The sequence below is a fragment of the Ostrinia nubilalis genome, chromosome 28 (assembly GCF_963855985.1).
Source record: "Ostrinia nubilalis chromosome 28, ilOstNubi1.1, whole genome shotgun sequence".
In the NCBI taxonomy this organism is placed as follows: Eukaryota; Metazoa; Arthropoda; class Insecta; order Lepidoptera; family Crambidae; genus Ostrinia; species Ostrinia nubilalis.
The window spans coordinates 5,749,268-5,767,728 of record NC_087115.1 but is presented as its reverse complement, the minus strand read 5'-3'; the positions used below and the strand labels follow the sequence as shown (position 1 = coordinate 5,767,728).

The following is an 18,461-nucleotide window of genomic DNA, read 5'->3' as shown; positions in this document are numbered from 1 at the left end:
GTTGAGTAGCTTTATTGATTACAATAGGAAATTGTATATAATTTAATAGTATTTACGTGTGGTTTTTCGGCTATTTTCGGCTCATCGTATTAAGCATCTTATAATATAAAGTTAATCTGCATTTTTGTTAAGTTTTACTCCAAATCGTCAGTCCCTAGACCGTCAGGCCCTAGCTTTAAACGGCACTAGGGACTAAGTTACTAGTTAGGGAGTGACGTTTTTTATATAGTGATTATAACAAAACATCTACATTAAGTATATTAACTTATCTATAAATGTTAAGGTTATAAGTTTTATACTTTATTAAAAGTCATATAGGAGTAATGTAGTATGAAAAAAATTAAAATAATAATTTCTCTTAAAATAAAGCATAAAGTGACTGGCCCTTTTAGACATAACATAATTAATAAATAAACTATAATTTACACTAATAAAGTATTCAAAAGCATCTTAAAAAAGTTTAGGACAAAATGACGTCGAAATTATACAGATTTCTATGGAATGACCCATTTTAGTCTTTAAAATTCCCATGTACACCCCGCTTACTGTGAGTTGGCGTCAGTTAAATGATCAGTTACTTCTCAAGTGCGCTCTCATTTCCCGAAACAAAAAATATGTCTTCATCGTATTCGATCATTAAGTACCTACGTAAGCATTAAGAACATATTATTAAGTGTCGGGTAGTCAAATTTTTCTATAGAATTTGACAGCGGCGGCGGCGCCGCGCTTTGCGGAGCTGCGATGAGTGATGAGCGGACAGGAGAAGTGGAAATAAAGAAATGGTTATTCAAAACACTCCTCCGCTCCGTTCTGCTCCGCTTTGGTGGAAACAAAGTGCACTTTTTAATCGCAAACCAGTCGAAAAATGGTCGAATGGCCTTTTTTTGTAGTTTTGACGGATTCGATCAAAAAGTGCAACTTATGAAAACTAGTCGAACATGCGGCAAGCAAGCAAGTGTGCCACTGTGGTGCCTAAGTTTAAATTACTTTGCTCTATGCTGTGGTGTGGCTGTTGTGGCTCGCTGCAGCGCTTCTTCACGCTTCTAAGGCCTGGTTTCCATCAAAGCGGAGAGATATCTGCTCGATATATTTCTAGTTATAAATGATACAAGTTTTTTAGTTCAGTGTACGCGCCAGCATTAAAACCTCATACATTTCGAACTCATGTCACACTATTCTATCACTCATTCTGACAGTCCTTTTTCCTATCCTCTCCCTCCCACCTTCAGTCTCGCTCTCGCATCGCAACGCGCCGCTTCGCCTACCTATCTGGGCGTTAATACTAAATAAGTATCCAAAATAAACCAATTCAAATAAACCCAAATCGCGCGCTAAACTCATCTCAATAAAAATTCAAGTGTTTGTGAAAGTGAAAGAAGAACCAAGCTTGGACCGTCCTGTGGAGTCTGCTCAATCGAAGGTATCCCATCCCGTTCCTATCCCAATCTCCTACAACTCCTTTCTGGTCCTACCGAGCCGCATGGTTCATTTCCTATCCTTTACACTTACAGAAAATCACAACTACACATTTTCACGCATCCGTCATTTTGACAACTCTCTAGAAAATTCTAGAAAATTCGCTCGTTTGACACATTCTTTCTGGAAAGTTCGATTCGTTTGATATTTGACACATTCTAGAAATTACTATTCGCTCAAACGTCAACTCGTTGTTTGTAAACACGTGTATTTTTTAAATTCAATCTTTTAAAATTTTATTTCAATTCAATTTCAAATTCGCTTACATACGCTACGCATTTTATTTTCCTACTGGATTATAAATAAATACGCTCAACTCAACTCATTTTTTAACGCTAGCTCTCGTGCGTGTGTTTGCTCACCTACAATACAATGGAGGGAGTAAAACGCAAAATTAATTTGCTTGAAGCTAAAAAAGAAGCGCTTTTTCAGAGGGTTCAGGAACTATACGACCTCAGCCTAAAGGTCTCCGACCCTCAGATTGAACAAATTTTCATGTCTCGCATGCATTCGATTGAAAAAACAAGATCGGATTTTCTTGATACTATTGACGAACTTAATTTGTGTTATATGAAAAATGATGAGGAACTCAAACCTACATTTGCCGCACTCAACTCGTTTGACGATTTGTACTGTAACATCCTTTCGGAGCAAAGCTCCATCGCACAACTAAAGGCCAACACAGAGCGTCGCAAACAGGATTTCGTAAAAAAATTACCGCCTTTAGAACTAGTCTCTTTCGACGGAGCCCCTTCCAAGTGGCCCGTTTTCTACCAAAATTTTAAAACTCTTATTCATGAGAACACTGGTTTGTCTCCAGGTGAAAAGGCTCAATACCTTATAGGAAAACTTTCCGGAAAAGCACTTACAATTTGCTCGGGTATTCCACCTACTGGTGAGAACTATTACATAATTTGGAACAACCTATTAGAAAAATACCAAGACATAAGAGTACAAGCCTCTATGTATTTGGAACAGTTAATAAACTTCAAATCGCAATCTTTAGATGAATTTTTGGAACAGTATTGCTCAGCTGAAGCTGCCTTACGACGTTTACAGATTGATGACCTTTCCGATTTCATTTTGACTCATATTGCTCTCAGTAAATTAGACAAAGACACTCTAAATTTATTTGAACAATCCATTAAGCACGTAAAAATGCCTACGTTTAATGATCTCAAGACTTTTATAAAAGAACAGAATAAGATCCATTCTTTACGCTCATCTTTTACGCAGAATAAGCTGTACGTTAATAATAAAACGAATTTCGCATCGCAGTCTAAAAACTCGAAACCGACACAGTCGTTTGTTTCTAATACAGCTTCTGGAGTAAAACCCAATCAACATTACTTCCAATCTCAACCGAATTCGCAAGGCTCATACACTCCATCCGCTGTACGCAAGAATTGTCAACTTTGTAAGACGGAACCTGAACATGCCCTGTTCAAATGCAGTTATTTTCTCTCGAAAAATGCGCCAACTCGCCACTCTTTAGTTACTAAATGTAACTTTTGCCTCAATTGTTTAGGCTTTCATAACATTAAAGATTGCAGATCTCAAAATCGTTGCTCAGTTTGCCAACGGAAACATCACACTCTTATTCATATAGATAACTTTAACGTGAATAGACCTATGACGTCACAACAGCTGACTTGCAGCGCGACGCTTTCGCCGACCGACGCGTCCATGTCCGCGCCCGGTCCGGTCACGCCGCCGTTGCAATCGATGCCAACCAACAATGTATCTCTCTCTGCAGTCACGCCGTCGATCGCTGATGAATCTAGTACCACGGTCTTATTACCCACCGCGTCAGTGTATACTTATGACAATAATAAGACGTGTCAAAAATTACGCGTGTTTCTAGACACAGGTTCGATGAGCAACTTTATCACAAATAAATGTTGTGCGCGACTGAACTTAAAAGTCAATCCGCTACCTACCACTATTAAGGGCATAGGTCAGTCTGAAAGTGTGTCGCTGGGATATGTATCTTTCACAATTGCCTCACGCTTTGATCCCAGGTGTAAATACACTATTAACGCACGCGTCATTGATACAATAACCGATTATTTACCTAATGTAAAGGTTGACATAACCCAGTTATCACATTTACAAGGTCTTCCTATGGCTGATGACAGCTTCGATATCCCTGCTGAAATCGATTGTTTGTTAGGCAATGAGATATTCCCGCTTCTTTTAGGTAGTAATAAAATAACTTCACCGCAATCCTCTGTCATCGCTATCGAAACCACGCTCGGATATCTCGCTATGGGACGCGCTCAGTGCTACTCAGCTCATTCACGCAATGATAATAAAGCATTCTTTTGCAATGTAGACTCGCACTCATTAGAATCACTCACGCAACGCTTTTGGGAGCTTGAAAGTGTACCTACTAAGAGACACATCAGCCCTGACGACGAAATATGTGAAAACATTTTCCAATCAACTCATTCTCGCGACGACTCTGGGACGTATACCGTTTCTTTGCCATTTAAACTCGACCCATCAGAACTCGGCGATTCTTACTTTACTGCTAGGCGTCGCTTCTATAACTTAGAGAAAAGGTTAGACTCAACTCCGGGCTTACGCACTAACTATAATGAAAATATTCAAGACTGTATCGATCGCGGTTTTCTGTCAAAAGTCGAAAACGCATCGAATTCAGAGGAAAATACTCCAAATTATTATATACCTCATCATGCAGTATACCGACCAGATAAACTCACTTCAAAAACTCGAGTCGTTTTAGATGCAAGTTGTAAAACAACCTCTGGAAAGTCGTTAAATGATGTTCTTTACACTGGCCCAAACTTACAAAGTAATATTTTTGATCTTTTAATTAACTTACGCATTTTCTCAGTCGCTTTATCTGCTGATATTGAAAAGATGTATTTCTGTGTGAAGCTTGATCAAAATCACCACCCGTTTCAACGCATATTATTTCGATTTGATCCTGAATCACCGATTGATACTTATCAATACAATAGGGTTTCTTTTGGCGTTTCTAGCTCGCCTTACCTCGCTATGCGTGTCGTTCGCCAACTCGCTGAGGACGAGCGCGCGAATTATCCTATCGCCGCGTCTGAAGCTCAATCCTGTATGTATATGGACGATTATGTCTCATCGATGGACGGGTTAGAAAAAGCTGAACAATCTTACCATCAAATGGTTAAGATGTTCATGGCCGGGGGGTTTAAAATGGTTAAGTGGATCTCGAACAACCCTGAGCTTATAAATAAGATTCCCGATTCGCATAAAAATCCACAGCTCGTCGATTTTGACACTGACTCAGAAATTACGACAAAAATCATAGGCATGCAGTGGCTTCCTAATGATGACGTTTTTCTTTACAAAATTAACTCTACTAACACTGACCAATGCACAAAACGCACGATTCTTTCCGCAACCGCTAGATTATTCGACCCTTTGGGTTTGCTAGGCCCTGTGACAGCGTTTCTCAAACTCTTAATTCAAGAATGCTGGCAGCGCGACCTTGAATGGGATCAGCCAGTTCCAGACTCAATAAAAAATAAATGGAATCGGTTTGATAGTGAGATTAAATATTTATCGCAATTAAAAATACCTCGTCACATAGGAATCACCGCGGGTTGTCACGTCACTATCATGGGCTTCGCGGACGCCAGCGAAGTATGCTACGGAGCTGTGGTTTATGTGCGCGTGAGCTCTGATGCAGATTCACCCGGTGAAGTCTTTCTTATCGCATCCAAATCGCGCGTCGCGCCTTTAAAGAAAATATCTCTTGCGCGGCTTGAACTGTGCGCAGCGCTGCTCTTAACAAATCTTTTGTTATCGGTTCGCGATAGTATAGAGAATCGTTATCCTGTTAACTCAATTTACGCATTTTCGGACTCGACTGTCACTCTCACGTGGATACATTCTCCCGCGTACAAATTTCACACATTTGTTGCGAATAGAATTACTGAAATTAATTCGAAACTCAACGCCAAAATTTGGTATCATGTTAATGGAAATGAAAATCCTGCAGATGTAATATCGCGACCTGTAACTCCTAAAGCATTATTAAATCAATTAAATTGGTTTCACTCTCCTCAATGGACAGCTCAGCCAATCTCGCAATGGCCTATCGAGCCATTTCAAGTTTCATCTAACAGTGTTCGACTGGAAGAGAAAACTATCGCTCTTGTTTCAGAGACAAGCTCTCAATCGAACTCTCACCCTTTCGATCGATTAATTGATCGCATTTCTACGTACCCAAAATTAGTACGCGCTACTGTGTACGTGTTACGCTTCGCTAAAATACTACGTTCAAACGGAGTGGTTACATCCTCTGATTTAGAACTCGCTGAACTCTATTTAGTACGCCATATACAGGCACTATTTTTTGCTCAAGATATACACGCAATTAAAAATAATAAACACTTTAACAAATCGCTTCTCAAACTTAACCCTTTCATTGACTCCGATAATATACTTCGTGTTGGAGGTCGACTCACTCACTCTCAACTCAACTATGGACAAAAGCATCCAATCATTCTATCGCCTAAACATCGCTTCACTCAACTTTTAGTTGATTACTTTCATGTATGTAATTTACATACTGGTCCTTCACTTCTACTCAGTCTGCTTAGACAGAAATTTTGGATACTTTCCGCACGTAACTTAGTACGTCAAAGAGTGCATCAATGCAATATCTGTTTTCGTTTAAACCCTAAATCTACAAACCCTCTTATGGGCGACTTGCCATCATTTCGCGTTTCAGAAGCTAAAGCTTTTGTTTATACATCAGTCGATTATGCAGGTCCCTTCTTTATTACTCACATTCGCCGCAGAGGTGTTAAAAGCCAGAAGGCTTATATTTGTTTATTTTGCTGTCTTACAACTAAGGCTCTACACATAGAGTTAGTTTCAGACTTAAGCTCTGATCTATTTCTCGCCGCTTTTCGTCGATTCATTTGTAGAAGAGGCCCCGTTTCCATGATATATAGCGACGGAGGTACTAACTTCATTGGCGCTAAACGCAAGCTTGACGAAATTTACGCTTTTTTAGAATCTGACTCTCACAAAAATTATTTAAGTTCACATTTGGCTGAACAACGCATTAAGTTTCTTCATAGTCCACCATATGGTCCGCACTTTAACGGCATCACAGAGATAAATGTTCGTTATGTAAAAACGCATCTTTATAAAGTTATTGGTCTTCAAGTGTTAACATACGAAGAGTTCAACACTGTACTTGTACAAATAGAAGGCTTATTGAATAGTAGACCATTGTGTGTTCTTAGCTCTGACCCATCTGATGTATCCGCTCTCACTCCCAATCACTTTCTCAATATAACTCCACTGAAATTCTTACCAGTAGAGGATGTCTCTGATATTTCTGACAATCGGTTAACGCGTTATCAGTTAGTCAATAAATTAGTGCAAAGCTTTTGGCGTCGCTGGAGTCAGGAGTATTTAACTTCTCTACAACGCCGTGAAAAGTGGAATACGGTGACCAAACCGATAGATGTGGGCTCTGTTGTTGTTATAAAAGATGACAATGCGCATCCTCTTTGTTGGCCATTGGGTGTGGTTGTGGAAGTATATCCCGGAAAGGACAAAATCATTCGCACCTTAAAGATTCGCACTGCAACCGGTACTTATGTTCGGCCTGTAGTTAGAGTTTGTCCTCTTCCTTTACAGTAACTCAAATAATGTTCTTAACTTTATTTTAACCTTAACTTTAATTTAACACAACTTTAACGCTAATTTAACTCGTTTAGTTCTCTCTAACGCATGTTTTTTTACGTTTTTAACTTTTTTTTTACAAACGCTACTCAATCTAGAGGAAGACCTCTAGGCCGGGGGAGTTGTACGCGCCAGCATTAAAACCTCATACATTTCGAACTCATGTCACACTATTCTATCACTCATTCTGACAGTCCTTTTTCCTATCCTCTCCCTCCCACCTTCAGTCTCGCTCTCGCATCGCAACGCGCCGCTTCGCCTACCTATCTGGGCGTTAATACTAAATAAGTATCCAAAATAAACCAATTCAAATAAACCCAAATCGCGCGCTAAACTCATCTCAATAAAAATTCAAGTGTTTGTGAAAGTGAAAGAAGAACCAAGCTTGGACCGTCCTGTGGAGTCTGCTCAATCGAAGGTATCCCATCCCGTTCCTATCCCAATCTCCTAAGTTTATTCAGGCGATAAGTTACTTAAATGTTATTTTTATCATGCAGACAGGGACAAAATTTAAACACAATAACAATTAAAAATCAAAATTATTTTTCTCCTTAATATTAATAGACAAAAAAAATATAGTGGTAGAATGAATTACAAAAAAAATTGAAAATATACATTTTAGGTCAATCATAAAAAAATAGGTATTGTTGTGTTGGTAATCAAGACTTCATTAGTAATAAATAGTTCGTGTTTAATACAAACAAAACATTTTTTCAGTGTATTTTTTGTTTAGTAAAATACCTATTAATAACTATAATATTGTCTCAAATTGTAAGTAATTTCAAAATCATGTTCATGAATGAACTACCATCATTAGAATAACATACTTATGTCAATATTAAATTAATAATTGAGAAAATACAGTTTAAATAGGCAACTTTATAACTCTGTTAAAAATAAATAAATAATACTCAGTTACTATTCTCAAAGTATTGTGTAAAATAGTAATAACGGAACCTAAGAAAAATATGACGTACCTACTTACCTTCTATATAACATTGCCTTAAGTGGTCCTATGTTCGGTTCTCGTTGTTGGTAAATTTGGCCTTTTCTGTGTGCCTCCCTTTACAGGGTGGAAACGATAAGTGATCTCACTCGATTATTTCTAAACTACACAAGATATCCCAAAACTGGTTACTGATCCTGAAAGTGCTTCCCGAGCTCTATCCAACGGTACCAATAATAGGTTACAAAATAAATGGATCTATCCGAAAATTCAATGTTTCCAGCTTCCATACATAAAAACCACATAATATTAAAAACTATACAAGATATCCAAAAACTGGGTAAGCACGTACGCGGTAAGCACTTTCAGGATCAGTAATCAATTTTTCGATTCTTGTATAGTTTAGAAATAATCGAGTGAGATCACTTATCGTTTCCACCCTGTATAGTATACCTACCTACTTACACCAAAGACTTTTAGCTACATCTTTTACTGCTTTTATACTACTAACTATCCCTACAACCGACTGAAATAATTACTTACGATTTTTTTTCTATAGTGACTGTTTACCTCAAATCGGTTTTTCACCTGTATGTGTCCTTTCGTGTTTAATTAAAGTTGATTTTAGGGTGGTCTTATAATGGCAATAGTTACATGAGAACGGTTTTATCACCTGTGTGTGTCCGTATGTGAATAGTTAAATGAGCTTTTGTAGTAGTCTTGTAATTACAATAGTCACATGAGAACGGTTTTTCACCTTTATGTGTCCGTATATGAGCAGTTAAATTACATTTTAAGGCGGTCTTGTAATAACAATACGTACATGAGAACGGTTTTTCACCTGTATGTGTCCGTATATGTTGAACTAAAACATCTTTATATGCAGTCTTGTAATGACAATAGTTACATGAGAACGGTTTTTCACCTGTATGTGTCCTTTCGTGTTTAATTAAAGTTGTTTTTTGAGTGGTCTTATAATGGCAATAGTTACATGAGAACGGTTTTTCACCTGTATGTGTCCGTATATGAGTATTTAAATTATCTTTTTTAGCAGTCTTGTAATGACAATAGTTACATGAGAACGGTTTTTCACCTGTATGTATCCGTATATGTTTAATTAAATCAGATTTTACAGCAGCCTTGTAATGACAATAGGCACATGAGAATAGTTTTTCACCTGTATGTGTCCGTATATGAGTAGTTAAATTAGATTGTACAGCAGTCTTGTAATCGCAATAGTTACATGAGAACGGTTTTTCACCTGTATGTGTCCGTATATGAGTAGTTAAATGAGCTTTTTCTGCGAATGTTTTCGAGCAATGTTCGCATGAGAATGGTTTCTCGCCCGTGTGCACACGCCTATGGCGTTTCAACCGCGCATTACTTGGGAATACTTTTTTACAAGTATCACATGGAAATGTTTTTTCTGTTGCTGGAATTTTTTTCGTTTCATTTTCATCATTTTGTTCGATATCTTCCGTGTCCATATTCGTGTCTGAACCCTCTAATTTATCTGTATTTGGTGTATTATCTTTATAATTTGTGTCTAACGAGTCATCCGATTGATATAATGGGACTTCACGATATACTTCGTTTTCGGTTAAATTATTACTAACGGCCAATTTTGTTTCGTTTTTACTATTTGGTTTCATGGTTTTAGTGAATTTTCTCTTTTTTATAGTCACTTCACTGTTAGTTGCTCTTTCTTTTTTCTTTATTCTATTAATTGGTTTCCCAATTTCTTCTTTTTTCTTTATTATATTCTTTGGTTTCCTAGATTCTTCTTTTTTCTTTATTATATTCTTTGGTTTTACAATTTTTTCACTGACGTCTTTTTTAATTTCTTTCTTCGTTAATTCTTTTTCGTATTTGTAAAGTTTTGACAATTCTTCTTTTACTTCTTCGGGTAAATTTGATTTTTCGTCTAATTCGACTTTCTTAGGCTTTTCTGTAAAATAAAAATTAACGAATGTTGACATAAAATTTCAAATAAGATAGATACCCAAATATAATAAAATTGAAATAGTAAAATAGGGAATATGCAGAAACAGTGAACCAAGTGCGTGTCGGGCCACGCGCAGTGTATGATTCCGTAGTTGCCCCTCGTTACTACAATATAGTTTTTTCTTAAATTTTTATTCGCGATACAAGGTTTTAAGCGTTACAAACAAGCCATTACTTCTTTAACCTTTACAACGGCAATGACGGATACATGCGTACATCAGGTTGACCGCCAACGACGGATTAATCCGCTTTAAAAATGATGTCAGTAATAGGCTAATGAGGGCTATCGTTTTTATACTTAACAGTTGGCACCCCTGGCAATTGACAGGACCTTACTCTACAGTGGCGCTATCTTGATGAGTGCAAATGCGATAGTCCTCCTACCACTTTAGCGCTCACCAGTTGGCGCCACTGTCTTCGCTACTAGCAAGTGACAGGACCTTACTCTACAGTGGCGCTAACTAACAAGCGCTAAAACGATAGCCCTCATTGAGTAAAGTAAATGAATAATGAATACAATGATTATATTGATATCATAATTTATCAAGCCTGGCGGGGCTGTGGCTTTCGTATTTGACGTGGCGCTGAAAAGGTTAAAAGTCACTATTAATGTTTTCTCTGAGGAATTTTTCGTTCGTTCGTTTCAGCCAAATGACGTCCACTGCTGGACAAAGGCCTCCCCCAAGGCTTTCCATTAGCAATTTTTACTAGGCAATAAATTTTCTAATAATTGAGTTGAACGACTATTACTCTTAAACTAACTGATCAATCTGAACCGTTATAGTTTTCCTTGAAACTGGATTTTCTTGGGTAAGGGCCCTTAGGTATTTGGTTTTAATAAACAAAAAACTTATATACCTTCATCATTTTCAATCTTCGTTGGACTAGTGTCGGACGCTATGATAGTTTGCGCCGTCACCACTTGTATGCTGTCAGTTGGCGCCGTTACTGTTTCTTTGCTGTCACTTGACGCCTTCAGCACTTTTCTGCTATGAGTTGGCGCCGTCACCACTTGAATGCCGTCAGTTGGCGCCGTTAGTGATTCTTTGCTGTCAGTTGGCGCCGCGTGTGATTCTTTGTAGTCAGTTGGCACCGTCAACGCTTGTATGCTGTAAGATGGTGCCGTCACAGCTTGAATGCTGTCAGTTGGCGTCGTTAGTGATTCTTTGCTATCAGTTGGCGCCGCGTGTGATTCTTTGTAGTCAGTTGGCACCGTTAGTGATTTTTTGCTGTCAGTTGGTGCCATCACTACTTGTAAATTGCCAGTTAGTGCCGTTAGTGATTGTTTGCTGCCAGTTGGCGCCGTCATAGCTTGTATGCTGTATGTTGGCGCCTTCACTGCTTGTGTGCTGCCAGTTGGCGCCGGTAGTGCTTCTTTGTGGTCAGTTGGCGCCTTTATTACTTCTTGGCTGTCAGTTAGCGCCGTGATAGGTTGCATAGTGACTTCCACAGTTGGTGGAGCGCCTATAACCATTAAAACATTATTAAACTAGCTGCCCCTAGAATTAATGTAGGATTCGATCACTCGCACTCACACTGCGGCCGTTCGTCGCACAGTCGCGACAGCAATATAATTACGTGCGAGTGATAAGGATGGGTAGCATGAGGTCGTTGAACGAAATTCTATCTGCTCGGCGACCGGACTTTAGCCTTTAATCCACGTTCGTAACTGACCTTTGGTAACCAGATACGAATATGGATTTTTTTATTGCTTGATATGCAGTTACGAGAATGGAATTTACGTGTCGTTTTTGTAACCATGTTGCATAACCAGCTACGAAAATGGTTTTTGTTTTCTCTGTTCGTATCTGGTTACCAAAGGTCAGTTACGAACGTGAATTAAAGGGACTTTAGGACAGATTGGATTTCTTACCAAATAAATAATTCAGACAGTCCAGATAGGGTTCTTCGGAGGTGCCATGCCATTTGTAGTGCTTCCTAGCTTCAGCTCTGAAAATAGAATAGAATTACTTTATTCAGCATATAACATTTAGGTGCATACATATTTATCTCAACATGCTGAAAAGGCGCCCTCAGCAAATATTTGTTTTCATTATGAGATAATATGAATATTATTCAATCTATTTTAGGAATGCCCTGCGTGCCCAAACAACTGCACGCAAGAAGATTTGATTAATGCTACTGACAACGCCACTCTTGTAGCAGAGTTTTGGGCTGACACTGAATAGGTTTGTTGTCGACATTTAATTATTAATTTATTTATAGTCTTAGATTAATAAAGCTTTATTAATGTAAGTTATAGTTAAGTTTTGTAATTTGTAGTTACTTAATAATGTGAGCCAAATAAATGTATTTTATTGTTTCATTCTTCTCTGTATACTAGAGATGAAACGGATATCCGGTAACTATCCGGTAGGCCGGATATCCGGCCTAAATTTACTATCCGGCCGGATACCGGATAGTAACTCACTATCCGGCCGGATACCGAATATTAAAAAAGTACGACATTTTCCTATTAATAAAATGAAATACATTAATCTTTGAAGTAAATATCGATGAAATGGCTTATAATAATGACGGCTTTTATTTAAGGTCCAAAAAGTTACAAAAAGCCTTTCAAAAACCTAATTTCTTTTTCTGGGCTAATCACTCTAATGACGAATACATACCTAAATAGTAAACATCTGTTAATGTCGAAATATTGCCATATATAACTTTAAAAAAAAATAAAACCGACTACAAATGCGTGAACACAAAAAAAAACTAAAAATTTAAAATATTGCGTATAAAAAAGTTCATCCCCAATTTTCCACCCTTGGGGGTGAAATATTTTCTTCAAATTCGCATGAAACCACCCTTTTGATAATACCTATTCAACAAAAAAACAATCGTTCAAATTGATTTATAATTGGCGGAGATATTGCGTATAAAAAAGTTCATCCCCAATTTTCCACCCTTGGGGGTTGTTTTTTCTATTATTAAATTTAAATGGGACCACCCTTGAGGTATTACCTATACGCCGAAAAAAGATTTGTTCAAATCGGTTCATAATTGGCGGAGTTATCGCGTAACAAACATAGAAAAAAAAAAAAAACATACGGGTCGAATTGAGAGGGTCCATATTCGGTTGCATAAAAAATATTGTCATAATTTAAGAGTGCATAAAGTTTTTTGGCATACTCATCATTTCGCATAACGTTCATACAGAATAATTCATAAGGCATATTTTTTTTGCCATAACCACTTTTATTATAATAATATTTTAGTATATATTTTTTCTGTATACTCGTTTTATTAATAACGATTTCTAGGCATAACATTTATTGGCATCTAAACCAATGCCATAAATATTATCATTCATAATATACAAAATACCATAATTTTAACAAATATGAAATATACAAATGTTATAAGTTAACAAATATAAATAGACAAGCAAGCATGCAAACAAGCATGCAAGCAAGCAGCAAGCATGCAATCAAACAGCAAGCATGCAAGCAAGCTGCAAGGAAGCATGTAAGCATGCATGCAAGCAAGGATGCAAACAAGCAAGCCTGCAAGCAAGCAGCAAGCAAGCAGCAAGCAAGCAGCAAGCAAGCATGCAAGCAAGCATGCAAGCAAGCAGCAAGCATCAAGCATCAAGCACGCAAGCATGCAAGCAAGCAGCAAGCAAGCATGCAAGCAAGCAAGCATGCAAGCAAGCATTAGGATTGCCTTATCTCCGGCGCTGCGGGAAGTGCGGTCCTTCCGCTCTGGCGTAACATATACCCGGCATGCCATGCTCGCTTCCGCAGCTTCGGCTTGCTGGTCGCCTTCGGCGACCAGCCTCAGCCGCTCCAGCTCGCACGGCTGCCGGATATTATGTTACAGCGAGCGAGGACCGCACTCCCTCCGCGCCTCCGGCTTTTAAATTACACTCTAGTATAGGGCAGACTAGTACCACGTGGAAGAGACCACGGCCAGTCGGGATCAACATAATTTCAGACCAGGCAAGCTTAATGTTGTAAAAGAAATGTGGACTGTATAATATGTGCGTTATCCCAACTAATATTATAAATGCGAAAGTAACTCTGTCTGTCTGTCTGTCTGTCTGTCTGTCTGTCTGTCTGTCTGTCTGTCTGTCTGTTACGCTTTCCCGCTTAAACCTCGCAACCGATTTTGATGAAATTTGGCATAGAGATAGTTTGAGTCCCGGGAAAGAACATAGGATAGTTTTTATCCCGGTTTTTGAAACAGGGACGCGCGCGATAAAGTTTTTCTGTGACAGACAAAATTCCACGCGGGCGAAGCCGCGGGCGGAAAGCTAGTAATAGATAAGAGGGATTCAAGATCAAACAGAATGTAGTTTCACGAGCTTAAGTTTTCTAAGAAACAGGTCAAAAATTAAGAACAAAAATGACAATGATACAGAGAATTTAGTTTTTGCAAATCTATAGGCCGAAAGAGTATAAAGGTGGAAGGAGGACCGTTCGCAACATCACAAATACATAATTATTTACTCTTCAATGTTGGTTGCTCTTATAGACAATATTTATGACTTTAAATGTTATAAATAATTAAATTATGTTTATAGTATTTTATTAAAAACAAACTTTATGTATAAAAAAATTATGTTCTTTACATTTATGATTATTTAAATTATGGTATTGAAAATTAGAGAAAGTTATTATTATGCCTAAGAAACCATTATGCATTTAGAAAACTATGCATATCAAAGTTTATGCGAAAAAACTTTATGCAAATATTGTTATACCAAACTAAATTATGATGAAAAATGTTATGCGTCTAAGAGGGCACCCGAATTGAGAACCTCCTCCTTTTTTGAAGTCGGTTGAAAAAAGGCTACCATTTTTTCACTGATGGTCTGGTGACATGATGCATGCAGTTCAGTCAGATTACGCAGCAAGTAAACTAATTTAATTTTTGCTATTCAGTCACACACTCGCTATAGCAACCGAAATCACCCGAATTGATCTGGCCCCTAGACTAGTGGCAAAATCTGACATTCTATTCGGAGGACTGATTCAATTTTCGAAAAGTGTTACTAGTCTAGTCTACTAATAGACCCACTGATCGCGTTCGAAGCACCTGAGCGGCGCTAAACTTGTCGGCGGATATCCGGCTATCCGGCCTAGCAGCTGGCCGGATATCCGGTATCCGGCCAAACAACTATCCGTTTCATCTCTACTGTATACTATCAAATCAAAAATTTTATTTGCTTAAAACATGGTGGTAGGTACAATGGAACAATATAAATTTTTAGATATGCATATAAAGGTACATATAGTAGGATACTTACTTGGTCAGCAAGCAATGACCACAGATAGTACAAGCGTACTGTTTTGAACTATGTTCTGTATTATTTATACCGTCAAACCCTAAAGAATCAGCTTTTTCTTTAACAACTTCCACCTCATAATATATAGGCTTATCTTCTTCAATTTCTCTCTTGACTTCGGCCACTTCTATACTGACTCCGTCTGAATCGCTTATTGCGTTTACATTTATAACGCGTGACTTAGTTAATGGTGTGAGTAAGAAAGCCTTGTCTATCGCTGCAATATGCTGCTCGGTTAACTGAAAAGACAGTAACATTTTAAACTTAATAATATTATGTATTTTAAAAAAAACATTTACATATTTTACAGGGTGGACTTTTGTAATGCCACCTGGAGGGAAAGTAAGTCTTAATATTGTAGATAGAGTTTTTTTTATCAGAGAAAATATTCCTTTATTGAAAAGAAATAGAACTGCATTCAAAGATTTCCAAAAATTTGCTAGCCACGCCCGGGAATTAAACCTACTAAAATCTGTTAAGAAATTACATCCTATATTTTTATTGCATCAATCGTTAGCGTTAAGTATAAGGATGAAATCTCTCTAACATACTTGATAAATCAAATGAAAGGATCTTAAATTATTTTAATTATGTACAGATATTATGGTATGGTAGTGAATTTTCGAAAAAAAATCGAAAATCCTTGAATGCAGTTCTGTTTCTTTTAAAAAATAAAGGAATGTTTTATATAACTGGCATCACATTTTTTTTTCATTGTGGAAGTTTCTACCCAGATAAACAAAGTGGAATAATCCATTAAACGGACTATTCGTAAAACAATTATTAAAAATATACCTGTATACCACTGCTACATAGTCGTTGAAGAACTTTGTCAGTTTTAACGGCACTTTCAATGAATTTGTGACACTTGCTCAATAAATGGTAGCAGACATAACACACCACGTGCGGTCTTCCGTCTTTTGTTTTAAGCTGAAAATTTATCAAAATCAAAAATATTTATTCAGTTTAGACCCTTATCACTTTACATGTCTCCTTATCTTTTGGGCCCTACCAGCACTTCGAGACAAACATAGGGCAAGTGCTGAGAATGTTTTAATTATTGCAGTTTATTTACTGTAATTACAAACATATAGGGCTAAAAGTGCTACAGACATAATCATATTATGTGTAGGTAATAGACAAGGAAAATAAGAAACGAACAAAATTACTAATTAATAACAATGTCCTGTCCGTCACATATGTGTCGTTTTTGTGTTGTGTTTACTGACTATAAGGTGGGTGTACATAGTATTGTTAACTGTCTGTTTGCTAAATCATGTGAAGAGAACAAACAATAAGTAGGTATAACTTTTTGAATCAGAAATAAATATCATTGGACAATTTTTACACTGCATTTATGTAGTCCCAAATTAAGCAAAGCTTGTACTATGGTTAGGTACCAAACAAAGGATATAAACATACATAAATACTTTTTTTAAATGCATTATTACTTAAAAAAAACACCCAAAAATATGTAGTAAATAAATTATACTTACAGGAAATGTTTATTACAATTTAATTATGATATATACCAGTAAAACAAAGGAAACATAAATAAACATACAACTAAAAGAAGAAAAGCTAACTTACAGGTATTTTTGTGATTTTTTGATAAAGCACTTCCAGTGGCGTGTTGTACATTGTACACATACGAGTATCACGTGCCAGGCATATTCTACTTATGAGACCAGCCATTCTGTACGGCTTTTGGAGAAATATCACAAATAAATCATTATTATTTATTTCACACAAATTAGCATTTTGTTTACTTTTTTTTTTTTTAAACAGATTTAACGGCTTCGGATAGTATCCTTACGGCCAATTCTTTAGTGAGATATTTCTTTCTTTGTATTTTCATTCATGAGTACTTTCCGAGTGTTTTCAATGGATTTCTGTTCTTCTGTATCTTAGTTGAAATGTCTTCATAAATTTATATGTGTATTTATAATGTACTGGTAAATATGTGGGTACGTCTTTTCATTCGCTAGTATGGATGGCAAGAGGCGGGGAATATTTTCATCTTCTTGATAGATCTTCAGTAAGCCATCCACTAGCAGAAGCCTTTCCAAATTAAAGGCTGGGCACTGAAGAATAAGATGGTCTAAGTCTGCCGCATCTGCCTGGCAAAATTCACATTTATAGCCTGACCAGGAACATAAAAACCCTCGCCATGTTGCGGAAAACTAATGGTACTAATTTCTTTTAATGGCAACAGTAACTGAAAACTTCATTGACATGTCACCTTGCATGTCAGTCTATTGTTGTCAAAGTGTAAACAAACTTTATTTTAAATGTGTGCAATTGATTTTGTGAATTAAATTGCTAAAATATTTTTATAGCCGTGAAAGAAAAGTGGTTCACAATGTGTTAATGTATTTGTCGAAGAGAAATACTAAGGGTTCGGACAATATTTTCATTGAATAATGTTTCCGACAAAGGTTGTCAAATTGACTGACATGTTTATCGTATAGTACAGTCCACTATGAAAATTAGCTGTAGTCTGTTTCAACTACCTATTTTAAAGTTTTTTGTCACTTTCTAAGTTTTGAATTTTATGGAATTGGGAAAGAAGTATCGAGTTTGAAGCGTTCATGAGCAGACATTGCAGTTGAATATTCAAGTTCTGAATTTGATTATTTATTGATGAATAATAAAATAAATCCTACTAGCTAGATTGATGGTTTCATTTAATTTATTTAAACCAGGTTACCTTTAATAATATTTTTTCGTTAATTTATGAAAATATCAGATTAGCCCGTAATCCTGAATCCTGATACATAAATTTAGCCTATTAATTTAACACATGTACGACTGTACTCAGTGTTGCACTATCAAATGCAATTGACGCGCCTCTATGCCAGGGTTTTTATGTTCCTGGTCAGGCTATATCTGTAGTGACCATTTTAATCCGTTTAAGGTGGGTTGGAAATTTTGCGTGTCCAAGTCGTAAGCGATTCATTGTAGTGATGAAACTTCTTGAGGTAGAACTTTGCGACTTGCAGTACCATGGTTTTCTTGGAAGTTTCT

At 37.0% G+C, this 18,461-nt stretch overlaps 2 protein-coding genes across 2 annotated transcripts in view; one reads left to right on the top strand and one right to left on the bottom strand.

Annotated features, from left to right (window-relative positions):
* LOC135085268 (zinc finger protein 271-like) overlaps nt 1-17,107 on the bottom strand; it is a 195,831-nt gene extending 178,724 nt beyond the window's left edge. Inside the window, exons 1-6 of the mRNA XM_063980015.1 lie at nt 17,025-17,107; nt 16,230-16,364; nt 15,396-15,673; nt 12,009-12,085; nt 10,994-11,599; nt 9,057-10,079 (exon numbers count right to left, since the gene is read on the bottom strand). Of these exons, the coding sequence (XP_063836085.1) occupies nt 9,057-10,079; nt 10,994-11,599; nt 12,009-12,085; nt 15,396-15,673; nt 16,230-16,364; nt 17,025-17,084 (2,179 nt within the window). The 5' untranslated portion in view covers nt 17,085-17,107. The remainder of the gene's footprint in view (nt 1-9,056; nt 10,080-10,993; nt 11,600-12,008; nt 12,086-15,395; nt 15,674-16,229; nt 16,365-17,024) is intronic.
* The window catches only part of LOC135085285 (zinc finger protein 37-like), a 165,358-nt gene that overhangs the window by 59,040 nt on the left and 87,857 nt on the right, over nt 1-18,461 (top strand). The gene's annotated exons all lie outside the window — the stretch shown is intronic.